The sequence below is a fragment of the Pyrgilauda ruficollis genome, unplaced genomic scaffold (assembly GCF_017590135.1).
Source record: "Pyrgilauda ruficollis isolate IOZ18807 unplaced genomic scaffold, ASM1759013v1 scaffold85, whole genome shotgun sequence".
In the NCBI taxonomy this organism is placed as follows: Eukaryota; Metazoa; Chordata; class Aves; order Passeriformes; family Passeridae; genus Pyrgilauda; species Pyrgilauda ruficollis.
The window spans coordinates 1612215-1632249 of NW_024530488.1; the positions used below are offsets into that span (position 1 = coordinate 1612215).

Sequence of the window (20035 nt, forward strand, 5' to 3'; positions counted from 1 at the left end):
TTGCCCATGGAAAGGTCACTCCAGCTAAGGAAACCTTCCAGTGAGACCCAAATGGCTGTAACTGTTTTTCTGGTCTCCTCTCCCCCATGGCATTACCAGGAAGAAAGGGTTCTAGGCCATGAGATGTGGAAATTCACCCTTTTCACTTTGCCTTCCTGGGGCAGGAGGCAGCTGCAGGAATGATTCACCAAGTATCCCTGTGGTGCATGGCCAGCACAGATCCATGGCCACAAAGGTGCTGGATTTTCCCTGTGTGGGTTGTCTGGAGCACTCCACAGCTGGGATATCAGCATTGTTTTCTGGCCGTGGAAAATTATCTTCATGGGCTACATGTTCATTGACTGGTAAAAACAAAATGAATGAGGTAATAGGAGACACAGGAAAACAAAGAATGAGTATTTCTAGGGCTGTTCATTGAAGGTAGCAGCTGACCACAGCGCACCACAATGAACAGCCACACTGGGGCTTGCTCTGCTTCCCCCAGCATGAGCTGGCCACAGGCAGGGCTGTGTTTGATTCCCCCAATCCAATCCCCTCCCTGACTTCTGCAATGCCTCTTACAGCATTCAATATTTTCCTAAGACAGGCCTAAGGAAAAGGGTATTAATACGTCGTAATTTTCCATTCTTAATTTCTGGAACCTAATTAAGTGTATGCCAAGGTTCAATTTTGGTTCAGGTTTTAGTGTGCTGTATGATGATCCAGGTAGGGTCATAATTCACTTTAAACTGGGAAGCCTGGGAACAATCTGATTTTGAGCAGCCCAGCCTTAACATGGCCTGTAAAACCAGTCCCAGGAAGAGGAGAAGTCACACATATGACAGAAGCAGAGACATGTTTTCACAGACAAGCAACACTAAATTATGCTGATTTTAGTCTAACCTTCCTGGTTTCCTCTTATTTCTAAATTTTCTTGTTCTAAACTGACAGAACTTGGTCAGAACTGGCCTTCCACTCAGACAAATGGACTAAGCCTGGAGCCTGCAGCATTTGGTCAGAGTGAAAGCCAATGTATATATATATATATATATATAGCCATAAGGTCACCCCCTCTTTGGAAAGTTTTGAGTGGCTCACTTTACAATATGTACTCCCCTACTCATTTCAAGTTTGCCAGTAAAACTCAATCTCAACACAAAGAGACTATAATAGCTGTCTTTTTATCACAAAGACAGCATTTTCCATGTTTTCCCCAGCTTTAGCTTCCCTCCTGCTTTTTCTCTTCTTTGAACTGTACAACTAATGCAGTCCTATGTACCACTATCATCTGCAGAGCAGTCAGAACACATGGTTAATTTACCACTGCCAACTGCTTACTGTTGTCATTAACAATCTTCATTTAATAAAAAGCTTTTATCAAAATTGGTTTTCCTGGAGTACTTTCATTTTTCCTAGAAAAGGCATTAAAATTAATTTGTTTTCACTCAGTTTGTACTACTGAGTGAATACAGCAAGGAACAAAAAAGATAAACATGTGAGAGAAACCCCAAAGAAAAGGTAATGTAGAAAGAAGCAATTGTGTTCTAAAGTAGATTATACTTTTTTTTTTTTTTTTTTTTTAATTTGAAAGAAAACAAAATGGTTGAAGACTGGTAGAAAACATCAAATTGCAGTGGTGGTTTGGTGCACAAGGAAGATGCTCCCCTTCTCCACAGCCCCCTGTGGTTTCTTTACTGGGGGAGACAGAGGTGCAGAAAGATTTGACCTGAGGGTTTAGGGACAATTGACAGGATTTTCTGCTGGAAATGCACTGGGCTCTACTGATACTCTGCATTTCACTGACCTTCCTCCAGCAGGGCAGCTGTTTCCTTTGCAGGTTTTTCACATGCAGCCTCTGCCCCTACTGCCTGAAACCTTGGAGCAACAGTTTATTATTGATATCAGAGGGCATTTTAAGACATTTCAACCACCCTGTTATGCAATGAGCCACAAAAATTAACAGGAGATACCAGTTCCTTCCTTCCTTCCTTCCTTCCTTCCTTCCTTCCTTCCTTCCCTCCTTCCTTCCTTCCTTCCTTCCTCAACAAAAAAACCCCCCCAAAATAAAATATAATCATTTCCCCATAAATGACAGTTTTGGAAATCTGAACATTTTTTGGTGAAATTCCAATTCAGACAGTGAATTGTGCACAAATGCTCCCTGGGGACTGGATGGGGAATCTCTCCCAGGCTTGCTCAGACTGAACACATCTCCCATGCTGTTCCATGAGCTTCTGCTTGGGGGAGGAGGGATGACACATTATGGGAATTTCATGGTCTGATGCATCATAGAGTATGAAATATGGCAGGGGAGATCCACTCCATCCATGAGAATAAGGACATTCAGCAGAAGAACAGCTCCTGTGAGACAGGGTGATGGCAGATCAGAACTGGAATATTTCAGTTTAAGCTATTTTATCCATAAACTAATTTTTTTTTCTGTAAAAAGCAGTCTAATTAAAAAAAACAACATATTAATGAACAGCTTTATGTAAAATGGGGGAACATAGCACGGTTGCTGTTCTCTGGAACTGGATTTGGAAGTGATCTGGAATGCATCTTCCCTTATTAACAAGGAAAATGTTATTTCCATTAAAGAAAAACAACCCTTCCCCCATCAGCCATCCGTGAGAAACTCTCACTGTATTTTCTGTTTGAAATTTAAATTTTTGCGTAATACCGCCCACTGTATGAAATGAATGTGATTAAAATTATGGTTTCTCTAATTTTCAATTAAAATATATTTTAAGTGTTTACCTTTCCACACTAAATGCAAATACAGATGTGTGGTGCAGCGCTGGGAAACCAGAAGGTGGAAACCCACTGACCCAGTTTCCCCATCCCAGTGGGCTAAAATGCAAAAAACCAAACAAAAAGCTGTAAAACATCCCACCTCCCCCTCCCCCTAGCCTGACAGGGCCCCAGAGTAAAATGTGCTGTGTAAAAGTCTCAAAACAAAAAACATTAAAAATTAATTGGTGCAGAAAATGGCAAATGTGGTGGGATTTGTCCCATCTGTGACTCCAGTTCCAGAGGTATTTGGGGGGCTCCCTGTCCAGAGAAGTCACTGCTCCTCACCAGGTGAGGTAAATTTTCACAGAATCCTTTAGGTTGGAAAATACCTCTGAGACTGAGTCTGACTTGTGACCGATCAGCACCGTGTGACCCAGTCCATGGCCCTGAGCGCCACGTCCAGCCTTCCTTACACAGTTCCAGGAATGGTGACTCCACCGCCTCCCTGGGCATCCCATCCCGATGTCTAATCACCCTTTCCATGAAAAAATTCCTTCTGTTGTCCAGCCTAAACCTCCCCTGGCACTGCTTTAGACCATGTCCTCTCTCCTGTCACTTGTCCCCTGGGAAAGGAGCCTGATTCCCACCTGGCCACAGCCTCCTGTCAGGGAGTGGTAGGGAGCCATAAGGTCACCCTTGAGCCTCCTTTTCTCTAAATTTCTCGTGATCAAAATGGCCACTAATCCTGAAAAATTGAAGAAATTGATTTAGTGTGTGCTAGTGTTGGATTTAACATGTATTTAGCATTCAGTAAATATTGATGTGTAATAAATATTATATACATATATGCTATATATATATATTATATATTACAATACATTTATATATGATGTGCTTTTACATTATAATAAACCGGAAATAAATTATATATACACATAATATTTAGATCTATTTCTATAATTATACATATTAATTAATTATTATATGAAAATAAGAATGGATTTATTTCTACTTTGCTACTGCTGACTCTGGGCGCACCCTGAGGCACCCCCACACTTGGTGGGGCCGGGGCTTCTGCGGAGGAAAGCCGGGACCAGCCTGCATCCCCTGGGCCATATCCCGGGATGGAGCAGGTCGGGATGAGGGATCAGGATGAGGGTTTGGGATGAGCGGGTTGGGATGAGCAGTTCGGGATGAGAGGATTGGGGTGGAGCCATTTGGGATGAGGGTTCAGGGTGAGGGTTTGGGATGAGGGTTCGGGATGAGCGGTTCGGGGTGAGAGGATAGGGATGAGGGTTCAGGATGGAGCGGTTTGGGATGAGTGGGTAAGGATGAGGGTTTGGGATGAGTGGTTCGGGATGAGGGTTTGGGATGAGCGGGTTAGGATGGAGCAGTTTGGGATGAGAGGATTGGGATGGAGCAGTTCAGGATGGAGCCATTCGGGATGAGGGTTCAGGGTGAGGGTTCGGGATGGATCCATTCGGGATGGCTCCGTTCGGGATGGATCCGTTCGGGATGAGGGTTCGGGATGGATCAGTTCGGGACGAATCCGTTCGGGATGAGGGATCGGGATGAGGGATCGGGATGGCTCCGTTCGGGATGAGGGATCGGTTCGGGATGAGGGTTCGGGACGGCTCCGTTCGGCGTGGCTCCGTTCGGGATGAGGGTCCGGGATGGATCAATTCGGGATGAGCCCCCGCGGTCTCCCCGCGCCTGTCCCCGCCCCGTGACGTCACGACCGCATGACGTCAGCGCCGCGCGGTCTCCGCGCAGCGGCGGCGGCGGCAGCGGTAGCGGTTGAGGGGCGGCCATGGCGCTGCCGCTGCTGCCCGGCTTCTCCCGCCGCCGCAACGTGAGTGACCGCCCGGGCCGCCTCCTGCCCGCCCTCCTGCCCTGCCCCGGGGCCGCGGGGGCCGTGCCGGAGGCGGTCCCGGGTGTGGCGGGGCCGTTCCTGCCGGCCCCGCAGGTGGAGGCGAGGCGCCCCTGGGTGCGCTGAGCTCCCCCGGCCCCAGCGGCGGGTGAGGGTGCTGTGCGACAGGACAGGGCGAGCTCAGGCCACAGCTGCGCCAGGGGAGGTGTGGGCTGGAGCCCAGGAGGAGTTTCTACACAGAAAGGCTGATTAGACATCGGGGTGGGCTGCCCAGAGAGGTGGTGCAGTCACCGTCCCTGGAGGTGTTCAGTGAAAGACTGGATGTGGCACTCAGGGCCATGGGTGACACGGTGGTGATCTTGGATGTGGCACTCAGGGCCATGGGTGACACGGTGGTGATCTTGGATGTGGCACTCAGGGCCATGGGTGACACGGTGGTGATCTTGGATGTGGCACTCAGGGCCATGGGTGACACGGTGGTGATCTTGGATGTGGCACTCAGGGCCATGGGTGACACGGTGGTGATCCTGGATGTGGCACTCATGCCTGTGGTCTGGGTGACACGGTGGTGATCCTGATGTGGCACTCAGGGCCGTGGGTGACACGGTGGTGATCCTGGATGTGGCACTCAGGGCCATGGTCCGGGTGACACGGTGGTGATCCTGGTGTGGCACTCAGGGCCATGGTCCAGGTGACATGGTGGTGATCCTGGTGTGGCACTCAGGGCCATAGTCCTGGGGACGCAGTGGTGATCCGTCACAGGTTGGACTCAGTGATCTCAGAGATCTTTTCCAGCCTCACTGGTTCTGTAATCTGGCAACTGCTTTGGGGCATTTTGAGCTCTTGGCAGCTCAAACAGAACAAAGAGAGAGGCAGATACCCTCTGCATCAGTAACCAAAAAGGCTTTGCCAGAGAGGGCAGTGACAGAAATGCTGATGTGCTGTTTCAAGGTTTCCAATACTATTAGTGCAGGCTAAATAGACAAGATGGTAATTTTATCACGGCAAACGTAAGAGGAGGCTGCAATCACTACTTCAAAAATCAAGAATAGCTAGGAATTCACTGAGTACACTCTAATGTGAAGCAGTGCAGGGGGTGGGGCAGAATTCGTGCACAGGGCTCTCACTGGTGCCTTCAGGAGGCAAATGAAACAGCGTATTTCAACGTTGTTAATAGTGTTAAAACACCTGGAAGAGAATCTATCATTTTCACACTATAAACATGTCGTGGCCAAGGTTTCCCGTAGAACATGTCAATGCCCCGTTGCTGGAAGTGTTCAAGGCCAGGTCAGGTGCAGCTCTGAGCAATCTGGTCTAGAGGAAGGCGTTCCTACCCATGAAAAGAGGGTTGGAACCGAATGATCTCTAAGGTCTCTTACAACACAGGTCTTTCTATGATTCCAGGATAGACACTAAGCTGCCCAGGTACGGGGGGCATGAAATTGTGTAGAAATATGTGGACTCCCAGAAATATTTTACTCTGTGTGTCAGCACTACACAGGTGTGTGCAAACATGGGACCTCTTTCAAGCCCAGCCTAGAGACAGGGAGGATCTTTCAGGCATCTTCTTCCCTGGAAACAGCTGGATACTGTTGTTTCAGAAGGGGTATAAAAAGAAGGTCTGGTGGTGAATACTCAGTCTCTTGCTGAACTGAGATTTGTTTTGTTAAGGATTGGTTGTGTGTGTGTAACTCTTGAGGTGGCTGCTGAGTGGGTGTGTCAGCAGCCCTGGAATATGTGTGTGCCATTGGTACCTCCTGGCTGGAAGCAGAATAGCTCAGCTCAGGGATATCTGTGGCTTTATTGTTCTCCAAACATCAATTTAACTTAATTCATTTAATAACTTCACATGCTTGGGAAGAGTTACTAACGGTGTGGAACACCCCATGCTGAAGTGCATACAGTGAGTATGTTATGAGAACTAAAGGTGTGAAAGCTGTCACCAAGTGCCACGAGACAACTTTATAAAACCATGGTTAGACCCTTGTTAGGGCTCCAGGCTGCTCTTTTTGTCAGTCCTTGAGACAGTGGAGTTAATAATGACAAGTCACCTCCACAAATGAGAGGCTGAAAATAACATATTTAAAGGAGAAAAAAGGTATCACTGCTATAGATAAATTGAAAAGAAAATGTTTCCACCTGTCAGGGCTGTGAGCATCACCATCAACACCTCTTATTGCACAGAAACAACAGTGGCAAAGCGTTCCCTGAAGAAGGATGCACAGGGGACTGGGGATTCTTGTTCCTATCAGCCCTTGGTTTATAATTATGGATATTAATTCCACTCATTGCTGTTCAAGCTCCTAGTGAAATTCTCTTGTCTCTGCTTCTAATTCTTCCACCTGCCTCATCTGTAGACCCACAAAAGGCATGGAATGGAATGGAGAGTATATGGAAGGGGAGTATATGTGTTCTGTCTACCTTGGATGGGTTTAATAAGGTGGCTGGGCTGCCTCCAGAAAATCAGAGCCTTAAGGTAGTGTTCAAAATCAAAATTACAGTAGTTTGTGTACACAGAAGTCCATTAATAAAAAAAAAAATCCAAAAAACCCTCCACCTCTTTTAAATCAGAAGTCCAAAGATCAGCTGCTCATCAGCAGTGCCTGTATTTTTTGTTTGTGGGTGATGAGGAAGTCTAACAACACAGGTATTTTGAGCACATGGTGGAAACACAGCATATAAAAGGTTTGCTTTATTACTGCAAGAAAAAGTTTGTGCATTTGGAGCCTGGACTGTGTCAGGGATGGCACTGGTTGCAACACAAGTACTCCCTTTATTAGTGTCCCTCGTGTGCCTCCTGTTCTCAAAAGCACCTGCTCCTTCTGATACTGGATTGGTGTCCTTGCCTGTGTCAGCAGCTAAGGAGGAGGGTGACAAACACGTATTCATACGGATCAGATTTGCCAAGTGCCAGCTGATCAGTGTATTTTCTTGCCTGATGTTTGAAATCCCTCTCAGAGAGAAAATCGGACAATAAGTTTATAGATCTCAGGGGGAAACTACATCCTTGAAAAACTGCAGAAAATTCTATTGCAAGCTCTAGTGGCACAGCAGAAATTCCATATCTTTCTTGTTTATTGCAGCAGCTTAGAATTGCCCTCAGCTGTGCTACTGTGGCTGCCTCTGTGTTTCCTGCCTGAAATATTTTCTGCTGCTCTGTAACCCACAAAACAGGACATTAGTTTTTCTTGACCAAGAACACTTCCCAACCTCTTTATAATTGTGTCTGCTCTCTTTTCTTCTTTCCCTGGCCATCTTTCCCTGAACCCCTTCCACTACCTCCTGCCCCTCAGCCCTGCTCCCCCAGATCTGTCTGTTCATGACCCCCAGTCCCAAATCTTCCTGTAGCTGCCCCTTGTGGCTGCATTTTGGGCCCTTTCCTTTATCCATCTTTTGTCTTCTCCCAGGCAGTAAGAGCAGGCCAGGATCACAGAATGGTTTGGGTTGGAAGAGACTTCTAAAGGTTATCCAGGCTATGAGCAGAATACCTTCTGCTAGATCAGGTTACTCAGGGCAACCTGACCTTGAATATTTCCAGGAATGGGGCATCCACCACCTCTGGGCAGCCTGTCCCAGTGTTTCACCACCCTCATTGTTAAAAATTTCCTCCTCATACCTAACCTGCATCAGCTCTCTTCTAATTTAAAGCTATAACCCCTTGTCCTTTTGCAACAGGCTCTGCTAAAATGTCTGTCCCTATTATTCTTATACTCCCCCTTAAAGAAAGGCCACAATGAGGTCTCCCTGGATGCTTCTCTTCTTTGGGCTGAGTAACCCCACTCTCTCAACCTGTCCTTATAGGAGAGGTGCTCCAGCTCCTGCTAATTTTTCTGGCGCTCCTCTGGACCTCTTGCAATAGATCCCTGCCTTTCCTGTACTGATCTACACTTATTCGTGTTGATGCAGCTTATTTTGTGATGTTTTTAGAGTGGCACCAGAGTTGCTTGCAAGATTGTCTTAGGGTGTTCCTCCTTTGCCAGTACACTCAACCCCTGAACATCCTGAGACCTGTGCAGCAAGCAGGGGTGATAAAAGAGTTGGAAATCAGTCACATGAATTTGACTGGCACAGTGTGTACCATTTGCATTTATTTCTGTCACTTAGCTGAAGCAGCCAGGAGACCTTATCAGCAGCCTAGAATAGTTCAGAAGTGCCACAGTTTGTCCTGATACAGAGTTTGAGCAGGACATCCAGGGTGCAGCTGCTGTTCCCAAGGTGGGAACTACAGATGGGTACTGGGTACAGAGCTGTGCTGCCACTCCTGCATAGCTCCCTGTGGGATTGAGTTAAAAACGTGGCTTCTGAGAGCTCACTGAGGGCTCTCCCATCACTCCAGCTGCTGTGCTGGAAGATTTCCAGCTGTGTTTGGTTCAGCTGGAATGTGCAGCTCCCTGGGGAGTTTGCTGTGACTCTATTCCAGAGCAAGATGGAGCGAGCATGAGGCAGCGTTCCCCGAGGACTGCAGGGGCTGAGTTTGCAGAGCCAAGAGCTGCAGTCAGAGAACCCTGACCTTTGTATTAGTCACTCTTGAGTGCATCCTCAATATTTTTCAGGCTCACCACACAGAAAATGTCCAGCTTTGTTCAGCAGACCCATGGCCTGTTCAGTTGAGCTGCATTAGCACAGCAGACACATTCAAACTTTCCCTGCTCTCTGAAAGCTTTCTGTTAGAAGTCATTCAATGTGGAGGTGAATGATGAATGATGTTCTGTCACTATTTTAGGCCGGATGTGGTCTGAGTTCATTAGCTGAAGTTTCCCAAATGTGATTTTTCCCTTTTGTGGTCCTCAATTATAACTAATCTTTTTTTAAAACTTTCTATTTTTGTTGTTGTTGTTGTTCTGTTGTTTGGTTGTTATTTTTTTTTAAGACATAACTGTTCAGATTTTGAGAAGAGATTGTTTTGTCTATGGATCTAGGTGCTTTTTGGAAGAAGGGGATAAGAAATTATGTGATTAGGAATCTAAAATAGTCTTTTTGTCAAACCCTAAAAAGTTACAGGAATGACATAAAAGATTCTTAACAGAATTGAAGCTGTTTCATCATGTATTTTTCATATCAAATTTTAAGAATGTTGTGATTTTAGCCCTAAATTCTGGAAATTCCAGCAGGGTTATTCCTGGATTACTTTGATGAACACTTTGCCATACTTTTGCTGCTAAACCCCAAGGACATATGAACAGCAAATGCTTCTAGAAGAAGTTTTGAGGACAGGAAAAGCTTTCCTTTGCTCAGGAAAACTGCCACCCTCACTGTGCTTCGCTAACTGTGCCTTTCTCCCTAACACATGCTTTGGTAATAGAGGGAAAATAATTAAATACTTGCTGTGCCAGAAAGTGGATCTGTTCTGTAGCACCTTCAGTTTAAATCAGATGTTTCTGCCTAGAAAATCCCCTTTTAAAATTCAGCTTGACTGTAGTTATTGTGCATTTGAACTGATAAATGCAGAAAGCTCCCTTCCTTTCTGACTTCTCCCCAGCTCTTTCTCAGCTTACAGCGGAACAAAATTATTTTTAAAAGAAACAAAAGAACAAAGAGAAGCTCGGTAGCACCCAAAGGAGAGAGAAGAAACCATCCCAAGTGCAGATGTGTTACAAAGCAGGTGCCAGCCCCTGTCAGTGCCTGGCTGTTCCAGATTCCAGGAGAGCACCTGTCCTCACTTCTTGTGGGAGAGGTGGGATAACCACATGAAGCTCTGCTTCTGATGCCTTCAGTGCTCACACTGAAGGATGGCATTTTATGTCACAGCTCACAAATATGTGCTGATATAAAATATTTAATTTTGGGCATCATTCCTGCAAATGTGACTGGTTAAATTCCTGGCTTGAGGAATGCTCTGTGGTAGGGGAACCCATGAGCTCCTAGTCTGCATACAAGCATTTCCTTTTATTGGTTTTCTCTTTTGTTCAGTAACTCTTGTTCTTGAGTTATATCTTGAGGAGAAATTTTCTGTTTCCTTTGTATTATTCTTTAAATTATGATACTTTCTGCATGCTCTTTTATTCACCTTTGTTCAAAACACTGCTTACCTTTAAAGTATCTTCTTTGGGGATGTGCTCTCATAGCTCTGATTGTTTCTGACCCCAGTATGTGAACCTTGTTCCTGTGGAATAACTGTTTGAAAGGGTACTGGCTAGCTCAACTTTTTTTTAACCTAAGCAAGGGTATAGCCATTGATTATCATGGTATTAAAAAGAATTGTTTGTAAAAATAGTAAGTATTCTTTTTCATACTGCTGTCCTTGCAAAAATGGTGCAAAAGGATTTTAAGCAAGGTTAAGCTAGAGCAGTGATTGGGCTGTTCATGTCAGCAGCTCTCTGTCTTGAGCCATTGGATTTGGAGCACCTGAGGGCAGGTGGACAATTCAGACTGTGGCCCCAGTGTGCAGGAGTTCCTGCAGATTGGTGTGGATAATTCTGTGCCATGAGGCTGGTTCCCTGCCTTTCAATTCCAGACTCTTTCAGGCTGGCAGAATGAAATAACTGCTTGAGTACTTTCAGGTTTTGCTGCTTCACTGCTTGCACTTGCTCCCAGAACTGCTCTGCTGGGTGTATGTTATGTTATCTTGGAACACTTGAATGTTGCCATCACGAAAAAGGATTATTTGTACCATTTTATGATTTATGATATTAACTTAGAACTCTCTACACCTTTTGGGGGAGTAGTGGTTTATACATATGCATGTGATAATCAGTGATGCCCAATCTTCCAAATGGAGTGGGGAGGCAATTTTGTTCCCCTGCTACTTTATTGACATGCTGCTCTGGTGCTGCTGTGAAAAATTTTGATGTGCAGCCTTTTCCTCTACCTTTGCTTTTCTCACCCCTAACATCAGTTCCCACTTCTGCCTCATCTTCCCTCAGGTTCCCCCAGCCCCAGGCCAAGGGAGGGCACAGCTCCGATGGCCTCTCCCTTAATGGGCATGCCAGGGTGCAGTGGCCCCTCCTGCTTTCCCAGATGAAGTATTTTGAGGATTTGAGAGGGCAAGAAAGAGAAGAATAGCAGAGTGAGAGGAGCTAACAAGTCAGGATTATTGCTCATGGAAAGAAGTGGAGTTTTCCATTGGAATTTTCTATTTCCCTGTCCTCTTCTATGGGACTGACGTGTGGGGTCATTCGGAGATTGCTGCCCAAGCCCAGCTCACACCAGCTGCCTCTGGCCAGCAAAGCAGGCAGATTATTAGGAGGGACATTCCCAGAGACAGGAGTGATATTTATGTGAGCTCAGAAGCTTTTCTGTGTCACTTGAAGACTGGCTCCAGCCCCAGCCAAGAAATTCAAGTGGGCAAGATGGTTTTCTTTGCTGTTGGTTGTTCCTATATTTTTAAGCGCTCCATCTTTAATTGCCTGAAAAATTAGTAATAATACAGAGGAATCACTACAGAGACCTTCTTTTGAAATACTCCCAGATGAAATGAATGTCTGCCTTTATATTCAGGTCCAGCCTCCTAAAATTCAAGTGTATTCACTAGTACAGAGGAATTTATTTGCACTCAGGGATGCAAGTGTAAATAAGATCTTTGACATGAGTAAGGAGAGCAGGCTGTTCTCTGAGTCCTGCTGAACTGTTTCCATTTGTCCTCTGGAGAGCCGTAGGAAAGGCCTTTCCCCTTTACCTTTTACAACAGTTCTTGGAGGTGATTTGATTCTTTCCCTACCACATACCTCAGTCCTTATTGAAGGGAAGGAGTGTTGGGGGTAAACATCTGGTTCCATCCAGTCTCTCATCCTAGGTAAATGATTGGAATATTATTCCATTTTTGTCTATAAGACTGGTAAATTGGCCACTGGAACATGTCACTTCACTTGCAGCATTCCAGTTGTTACAGGTTTTTAGAGTATTTTTTAAAATCTTTATATTAAAAGTAAACATAAAGAAACTTTTGCATGATTAATTCTCCTTGCCTGGATGGTCAGCTATCATGGACTTCAAAACAAAACCAGAATTTTTTTTCTCTTTTTCTTCTGCACTTTTGACAGACTGGGGGAGAAAATTTCCACAGATCACAGATCTGCGGGTACAGCAATAATGTTCGGAGGCTGTTTGAAGATAAACCTGGAATAGGAGGAGAACTGTTACCTGGTCAGACCCTGAAAATTACCAACAGTGTGTTTCCTGAAGCAATAGGAAGTGGTCCTCCTGCTTGGATAGCATTTGACAAGCAGGTATGTAGAAAACCCTTTTTTTTTTTTTTATATGAATGGCTACAATATGACAGAGTATAAAAATGAAATTTCATTAGTCAGACATTTCAGAAGATTATTTTGTGCATGCAATAAAAGCTCCTTGATAGACAAAAAGAGTGGTAGTGAGTATTTATTTTTCATTATATTAATGTATTGGGCAATTAATATAAACATATGTCATGCCATACAACAATATATAGAAGTGTTTCTGTGCTGGGATACATCTCCTACAGGATTTAACAAAAATAAGGGGGTGAGAAGCATATTTCTTTTTAGTGAAAATGATGACAGTAAGGGAGTTATCTGGCAAGCTGGTAAGAATGAATGTAAGGTAATCCTCAGTCCAGGAGAAAGTGTGTCTGGGCACTTGGGAATCATTAAACTCAGTGGAGTCCTACATCTTGGGGTTCACTCATGCCCTCATACTTGTATGCTCAAAGTCCTGTTGACTTCTGGACTTCTGTGTAATTTGTTATTGTGTAATTGTGTATGTCTGATACAGACACAGAAATTTAAAATTAGAGTTTGTTTTTTTGTTTGTTTTTGTTTGGTTGGTTTTGGGTTTTTTTGGTTTTTTGGTTTGGTTTGGTTTTTTTATTGCAAGAATTTAGTTACACCTTTTAAGTTAAAGAGTTATCAAATAACTGTAACCTGTGATGACAGGAATTTTGTAGCACATTGTTGTTGCTTGCTATGTTTAAATTCACATTAAATTCTACTTAGAGATGTTTTATTTCTAAAGCAAAAAGCCTACAATCAGGGAAGGAAAATGATCCAGAGAAAGGAATCATTCAGCAGATCTCAGAAATGTTGCATGACTAAATGATTATGGTATTTAAATATTGGGAAGAAAGGTAAATCTCATAATTTTTGTTTTAAAAGAGAAGCCATGCAGGTAACTGGAATACAATTACACATTCATTTTTGGCAGAGCAGAGCTACAACAAGAAAATGTAAGGTTTGAAGAGCTCACGTGCCTTTGGTTGGCTTTGCCTCTGAGATCCCTGGAATTGCTCACAGAGCAACATGCTTGGGTATGACCTGGTCCAGTGTGCCCAGGTGGTAAAGCTTCAGCCAGACCTGGACTTGCTTTTCCTACTCCCTTCTTGGAACAAGGAGGCTGTATTGCCTCCTCAGGCCTCGGATCCAAGCCTATGGAGTCAAAGGGGTTCAGTAGGAAGCAGAGGGACCTTCCAGTGAGCATCAAGTCCTGGCCTTGGCTGGTGAGAGGAGCTTGCTGGCCTTTGGCCATTCCTGATCTAATCCATGTGTGCATCCACAGGGCAGTCCAGGACAGGAGTTTGCAGGTTCAGAATTGGCCTCTGGAGGGCTCATGTGTTTGTACTAATGGCAGTTTGTTGCAGGGTACTCACGATGCAAGTAATTTAGCTTCCCCAGTTAAGAGCCTGGAATGCAGCTCTGTCCTCCAGTGCTGCAGTTTGGGACTCAGCAGAATGCACTTAATGCAAAAAGGTTTGAGTAGGTGTTTATCTTTTGAAATGTAAGCTGCTTTCTTACCACTTTGGCTGTTAACTTTCAATAGTACCATAGCAACTGGAAGAAGGACAGGCATAAAACTTCATTATTAAGTAAGCTGAGAAGTAGTCTTTGTGGTTTCACTTGCCTAATAGGAAGCAGGTGTAAATTTAATTTCTTCTATAATTAAGTACACACACAAGGCATCCTGGGCTTTGGAATTATATTTATAATTTGACTACCACAGGCGCCAGAGAAACTTTGTGGCACTTTGCAAAGTGCTACAGAGTTTATTCAATATTTGTTATTTTGGATTTTCATAGGTAACATTTAATTTTTTAAGGAGTGGGATGGGAACTTTGTAGTTCTGTACTGCAGATGAGTCTCCAGTTAGGAAGTTACATTTTGAGTATTTCTAAGACTAACTTTACTCCAAAATGAAAAATAAGTCATCTTCATTTCTGTTCCTTCCCCTCCTCACACTTCCTGAATCATCTGCTTTGATCTGCAAAATTTCAGTTGGTTGCTGCATATATTTCAGTCCCACACTAGCATGTTGATAAGAGTATAAAGAGAATAAAAGTGAGTGCAAAAGAACCTGCACAAACTCCTCAAATGGGATAAACCAGGGCATAAGTGTGTGCTCAGAGAAAGAAATAAATCCAGTGTATTAAGGATGTGGTTGGGCTTGGAGTTCTGTGCAAACAGACTGCTTTGTCTAGCTGGTGTCTCATGAGACAACAGTTCTCAGAAGAGATCATTGACAAAATTAAGAACAATTAGTGATGAAGCAGAGCTCTTGAAGAGTATTCTAGTGGGACTGGCAGAATAGGGATGAGAGGGTGCAGAAGTTTCCATGTTTTGAGTGATTTCATAGGTTATCAGCAGCTTGGCGAGGAATGAAATTCTGATCCTTGCCAGCTGAAGCCCAGGAAGTTCAGACTGGGATACAGTGGTTCTCTCATAGCACCTTTTATGTCTTTTATGTTCAAGAGATTTATACAGGCCTCCTGGTCATTCCAGAACAGCAGCTGGAGGCCAGGAAGGATCATTTGGTCACCAAAAATGGCAACTCTGCACAGTGTTTAGACAAATGGAAAGAGGAAGAGATGTTGCAGGTTGATGGTTTGTGTTGCCTCTGTTGTATGTCAGACATTTTGTCCAGTGTTTTTGTGTTTGATACATGAAACAGTGAAATCCACAGTTTAAAATGTGGACAAGTAATAATTTTTAAATTTATTTTTAAGTCTGTATGTTGTTCAGAAACTTGCATGTTGTACTAATTAAACAAACTATAAATGAGTTTTCTAGATTCCTTTGTGTGAAGATCTAATGGCATCAGTTTTAACAGGTAATGGTTATGTAATTTAAATTTTATTCTCTAGTGTTGGAGGGTCACAGTGCAGGAGAGTTGATGCCAAAATGTGTCTGTCATACTGTTCAATGTTTGCTGAAAATCAGTGGGATCTGAGCCTTTGAAATAACTTCTGGAAACAGAATTATTCTCATCTTGCACTTAACCTGCCTAAGAGAAGGGAATGTGGCTGAGAAGTCTGAGCAGGACACAGGGTGGCTGTTGTTGTGTGTCCTTGGACAGGCTGCTACTTCTCTCTTCCCAGATGTAGAAAAGGAGGATGTTCTTGTCCACGAGGTGTTATAAAATCTCTGGATGACAGAGTACTCATGAGTACTCCATGAGTACTCCTGGAAGTACTTTGAGATTCCCAAAGGCACGTGCAAAAGGAGTGCAGACTATTAACCAATGTGTTCTGTCATGCAGGGAGCTCAGCCAGCTTATTAGATTTCAAACATTTCCAACTCATGATCTGCTAGATGCTTGTTGAAACATAGGGAATGGCTAAACTGTCTTTTTTTCAATGCTTCAGGTTGTCTGATGAATCAAGAGTAAAAGTAATTGCATTTATTAAATATAACCAGTGTGGAAAATAAATTATAAATTAACAGTCATTTGACCCAAATGTGTTGGGGGGACAGGATGGAAACCTGTTTTAATTAATGCCTTCCTGCACATACTTACATTAAAGCAAGCATCCTGCTAGATAATGCCCTAGGAAGTAGATACATCTCTCATGTTCCCTTAACGTTGGTGTTGGTGGTTAAAAACTGATACCAAGAAGTGCAAAATTTGTGTAATGGTGTCTGAGTTTGAGCTGGGATCTCCAGGTATGAGGGCCAGTGAGCACCTACCCCGTGAAGGTGGGTTTTTTTTGCATTCTTGCTGTTACAAGAGACCATGGAGAGAAATGCTGCACTCTGTGAGATTTCCCCACTCACTGAACTGCAGAACCAGGGAAATTTTGAAATGCCCACATCACACAGCTGTAAATGCCTCCTGAAAAATATAATTTCTATTTGATAGTCTTCAGTACCATTCATTTGAACACTTGCAGGATTTGCTTAAAAAGAACTCTTTCCACTTTCCTTGATGGTAACGCCGTTGCTGTCGTCATGCACTGTATTTTCCAGTAATTCATAGAATAGCAGTCTAAAATTTGCTTCAGTACCTAGGCAGCTCATTGAGTTACCAGAAACGCTTTGTTTGGAATATTTTCCAAGCAACCTGCTGATAGTTTTGTATTTGATTTATTTCTTTACTTTAGAGTTCCATCTCTGCTTACATGTTGTGACAATAAAAACGCCAAGCTAAGAATTTTATATTTATGTGCTTTAATGTGAATTTCTGTTCTTACATTTCTGAGAAACAAATCTACCTCCTGAAATCCATACATTTAGTTACTTATGACCTTTACAAGTTTATTTGACATATTTTGCAAAAGCATTGGAGATTTTGCTGCTTTATATTTATTTATTGTTTTTACTAGGTGTTGTGTTTTTATGCCTATTTTGAAGAAGAAGTGCCTGAAAAAAATCAAGAGCTGTATAGAATCAGACACTGTAAAATATATTTCTACCCTGAAGATGATACAATCCAAGTGATTGAGCCTGTAGTGAAAGACAGTGGCATAAATCAAGGTATCTGTTTTTATTGGCACCTTTTTTCTTCCCCTTTATATCTCTTTTCTCTGCAGTCTTGGTCCATTCCAAAGGATATGAAATGGGAGTTCTTATAGCCAAAATGGGGTGTAAATGCACAGGTATAATTGTCTTTTCTTGTTACAGATCATGATGTGAACTTCTTTATTGTCTTAGTTTCTGAAGATGTGGGTTTTCTAAGGCTCAATCTCCTCCCCTACTCAAGCATACAATTTTTTCTCTAATATAGTAGTTTGAAATCATGGTGGTAAGGTCTTTGTCAGTGTTGTGTCTGTCCTGCAAAAACAATTTGTGTTCTAGATCTCCATTCCTGAGCCTGGGTCCTCCCCTCTTGGCACTGACAGGGAGTTCTGTGGCAGCAGCTCTGTAATTGTTCATGAGCTACTTCAGTGTCTCTGCCATTATTGAATAAAAGAGTCTTCTGTGCCTCTGGCTTTTGGTTCTGTTATGATTAAAGTGCTCTTGGCACAGTAATTCTTCCTTGATGTCTTTTAAGTTGAGGAGCTGCCTTGCCTCAGTGTCACAGCCCTGCTCTGGGACCAGCCTGAGGACTTCAGCAGGAGGGTTTGCTGTGCTGATTTACTGGGGTATTACTGGACTTGGTTTATATTAAGAAAATGTGATCTAGCGGTCAACATCCTGTTGCAGAGGGGGAACACAGCTGCTGCTTCTTGGTGTTTATGGGTCACTGCCAGAATTAAAAGTTTTCAAGGGATATAATCCAGAGAAGCAGGATGTCTTGGGATGACTGCACCTCCCAGTCCCCAAAGATGTTTTGTACATTTTATACATTCTTAGCACAGCAATTTTCAAAAATAAGTTAACCATTTAACTACCCTATTCTTTTCCCAGACCAGCAGATGCTATCAATTTCTCTGTCTCCAGAATAAGATCACATTTAAAGGTGTTATGTGCATCATTACTGTTAGGACTGGGATAAAATTGCTTGTGAATCCCTTAAAATGGTATTTCAGGCACTGCTGTTCCTGTGTTGAGTAGTTCCTGCCAGAAGTTTTGTAGGCTCATCAACAGGGACTGATTTTGAATGCAACAAAACCTCATCCTACTCCTACCTGGGCACGTGCTTTTGCATGTGAAGAAAATCATGTTGGAGCTCTTTTTCCTTACCCCCAGCCTGCACCCATATGCAAGATGTGGGAGACATCATAATTTCCTTGGCTTGTGTGTCCCAAGAGTGGGAGCAGCTGCTTCTGGGGTTTGTGGCTTAGAGGAAATGTCCACTGACAAAGGAAGTACAGAGAGTCAGAGGTGATGCCTTTGAGAGAGAAGGTGGAAGCCAGATTCTTTAGAGCAGGATAAAGCAAATTCAAAGCTGATTCCTTTGAAGGAGTTATTTTCATTGTTTTTGTACTATGGGTTGTGCAGGCTGCCTCTTCAGCCCTAATGTTCCTGGCAGTCTAGTCCTGTTCTTTTGGTGACAGGAAGGCTACAATTTCCTCCTGTTTCCTTGGTTGTATCTTGTGTTAGTGATTGTTGGAGTCACCTTTGATACTGGACCTAAAATTAACTGAATAGTATTAGAGAGAAACAAGAATTTTCTCAATCTTCCATGCAAGGATGTTTTGAAAGTCTCTATGAGATTTTCTGAGTATTTTATATGAGATAAATATATATATGCAACATATTTACCTGATGGATTAAAAATAAATGTTCCAGGATCTCCAAAGTGCACTTAATTTATTTGTCACTGGTACCTGGTCTGGTAAGGAAGCTCTGTGTATTGGTTGTGTTTAGGAAGGAAGAAAAACTGTAGATTGAAAGGCCCAGGGACTATTTGGAATGTGTTTGGGCTTCACAGTTGATGCACAGATACGGGGCCTATACTTTGTCATAAACATTTCCATAAATATTCCTGTTGTCCTAGAAATTAGTACGATGTAGAGTGAAAGAGGTGATGGAGACACTCATCAGAGGATTCTCTACTCATATGCACTTGGAGTTTGACCTCATGCTCCATAACTGAAGACCAATGACAAAGTTATTAAGTTAAAAGCTCTAAAAATTTCATGTTGAATACATGCAAAAGCAGTATTTCTTTAAAATATATACTAAGTCATGAACTGCTAATCTTACAATTTTCAATAAAGAATTGTCCCATTCCCTCTTTTAATATAATTCTGTCTATCTATCTATCTATCTATCTATCTTACATTGCTGTCCCATTCACTCTTTTAATATAATTCTATCTATCTGTCTATCTATCTATCTATCTATCTATCTTACATTGTTTAAATTTTTTTATTCTAACTGGGAATTTTTAAGCCCAAGAACAACAGGAGTGGAACTGTCTGCATTGTGAAGCTGGTAAACTGAAGCACAAAGGAATGAAAATCTTACCCGTAATCTTACAGAAAAGGTCATAACAGGGTGAGGAACTGAACTGAGCTGAAGTTCAGGATCTTGACCATTATGCTGCTCTCTGCACATCTGCTGAAATACAACTTTTCAGTTAATTAAAATTCCAGGGATTTGTAGAGGAGAGTTCAGCTGTAGGAGAGCTTGGGCTGCTAAAAGGCAAACTGCACTGAACAAAAGAGCACAGGTGCATGAAGAAAAATGTGTGAGGACATCAGGAGCAGGATGGGCTCGGTCTGTGTGAAGAATTGGAGAGTTGCAGTGCCAGGAAAGGGGTTGTGTAAAGGAACAGCAAAAACCAGTGATGGGTAAAGTAGAATTGAACTGTTGAAGGCAGAAGTTGCTGGTCACTCTAACTTGGATGTTTACCCTGTCAAAAAGGATGTAAGCCAGACAACTG

The 20035-nt window shown here is 43.1% G+C and overlaps 1 protein-coding gene across 1 annotated transcript in view; it reads left to right on the forward strand.

Annotated features, from left to right (window-relative positions):
* Nucleotides 1-4514: 4514 nt before the first annotated feature.
* EFHC2 (EF-hand domain containing 2) overlaps nucleotides 4515-20035 on the forward strand; it is a 56338-nt gene continuing 40817 nt past the window's right edge. Inside the window, exons 1-3 of the mRNA XM_041487925.1 lie at nucleotides 4515-4564; nucleotides 12562-12747; nucleotides 17088-17238. Coding sequence (XP_041343859.1) covers nucleotides 4523-4564; nucleotides 12562-12747; nucleotides 17088-17238 — 379 coding nt within the window. The 5' untranslated portion in view covers nucleotides 4515-4522. The remainder of the gene's footprint in view (nucleotides 4565-12561; nucleotides 12748-17087; nucleotides 17239-20035) is intronic.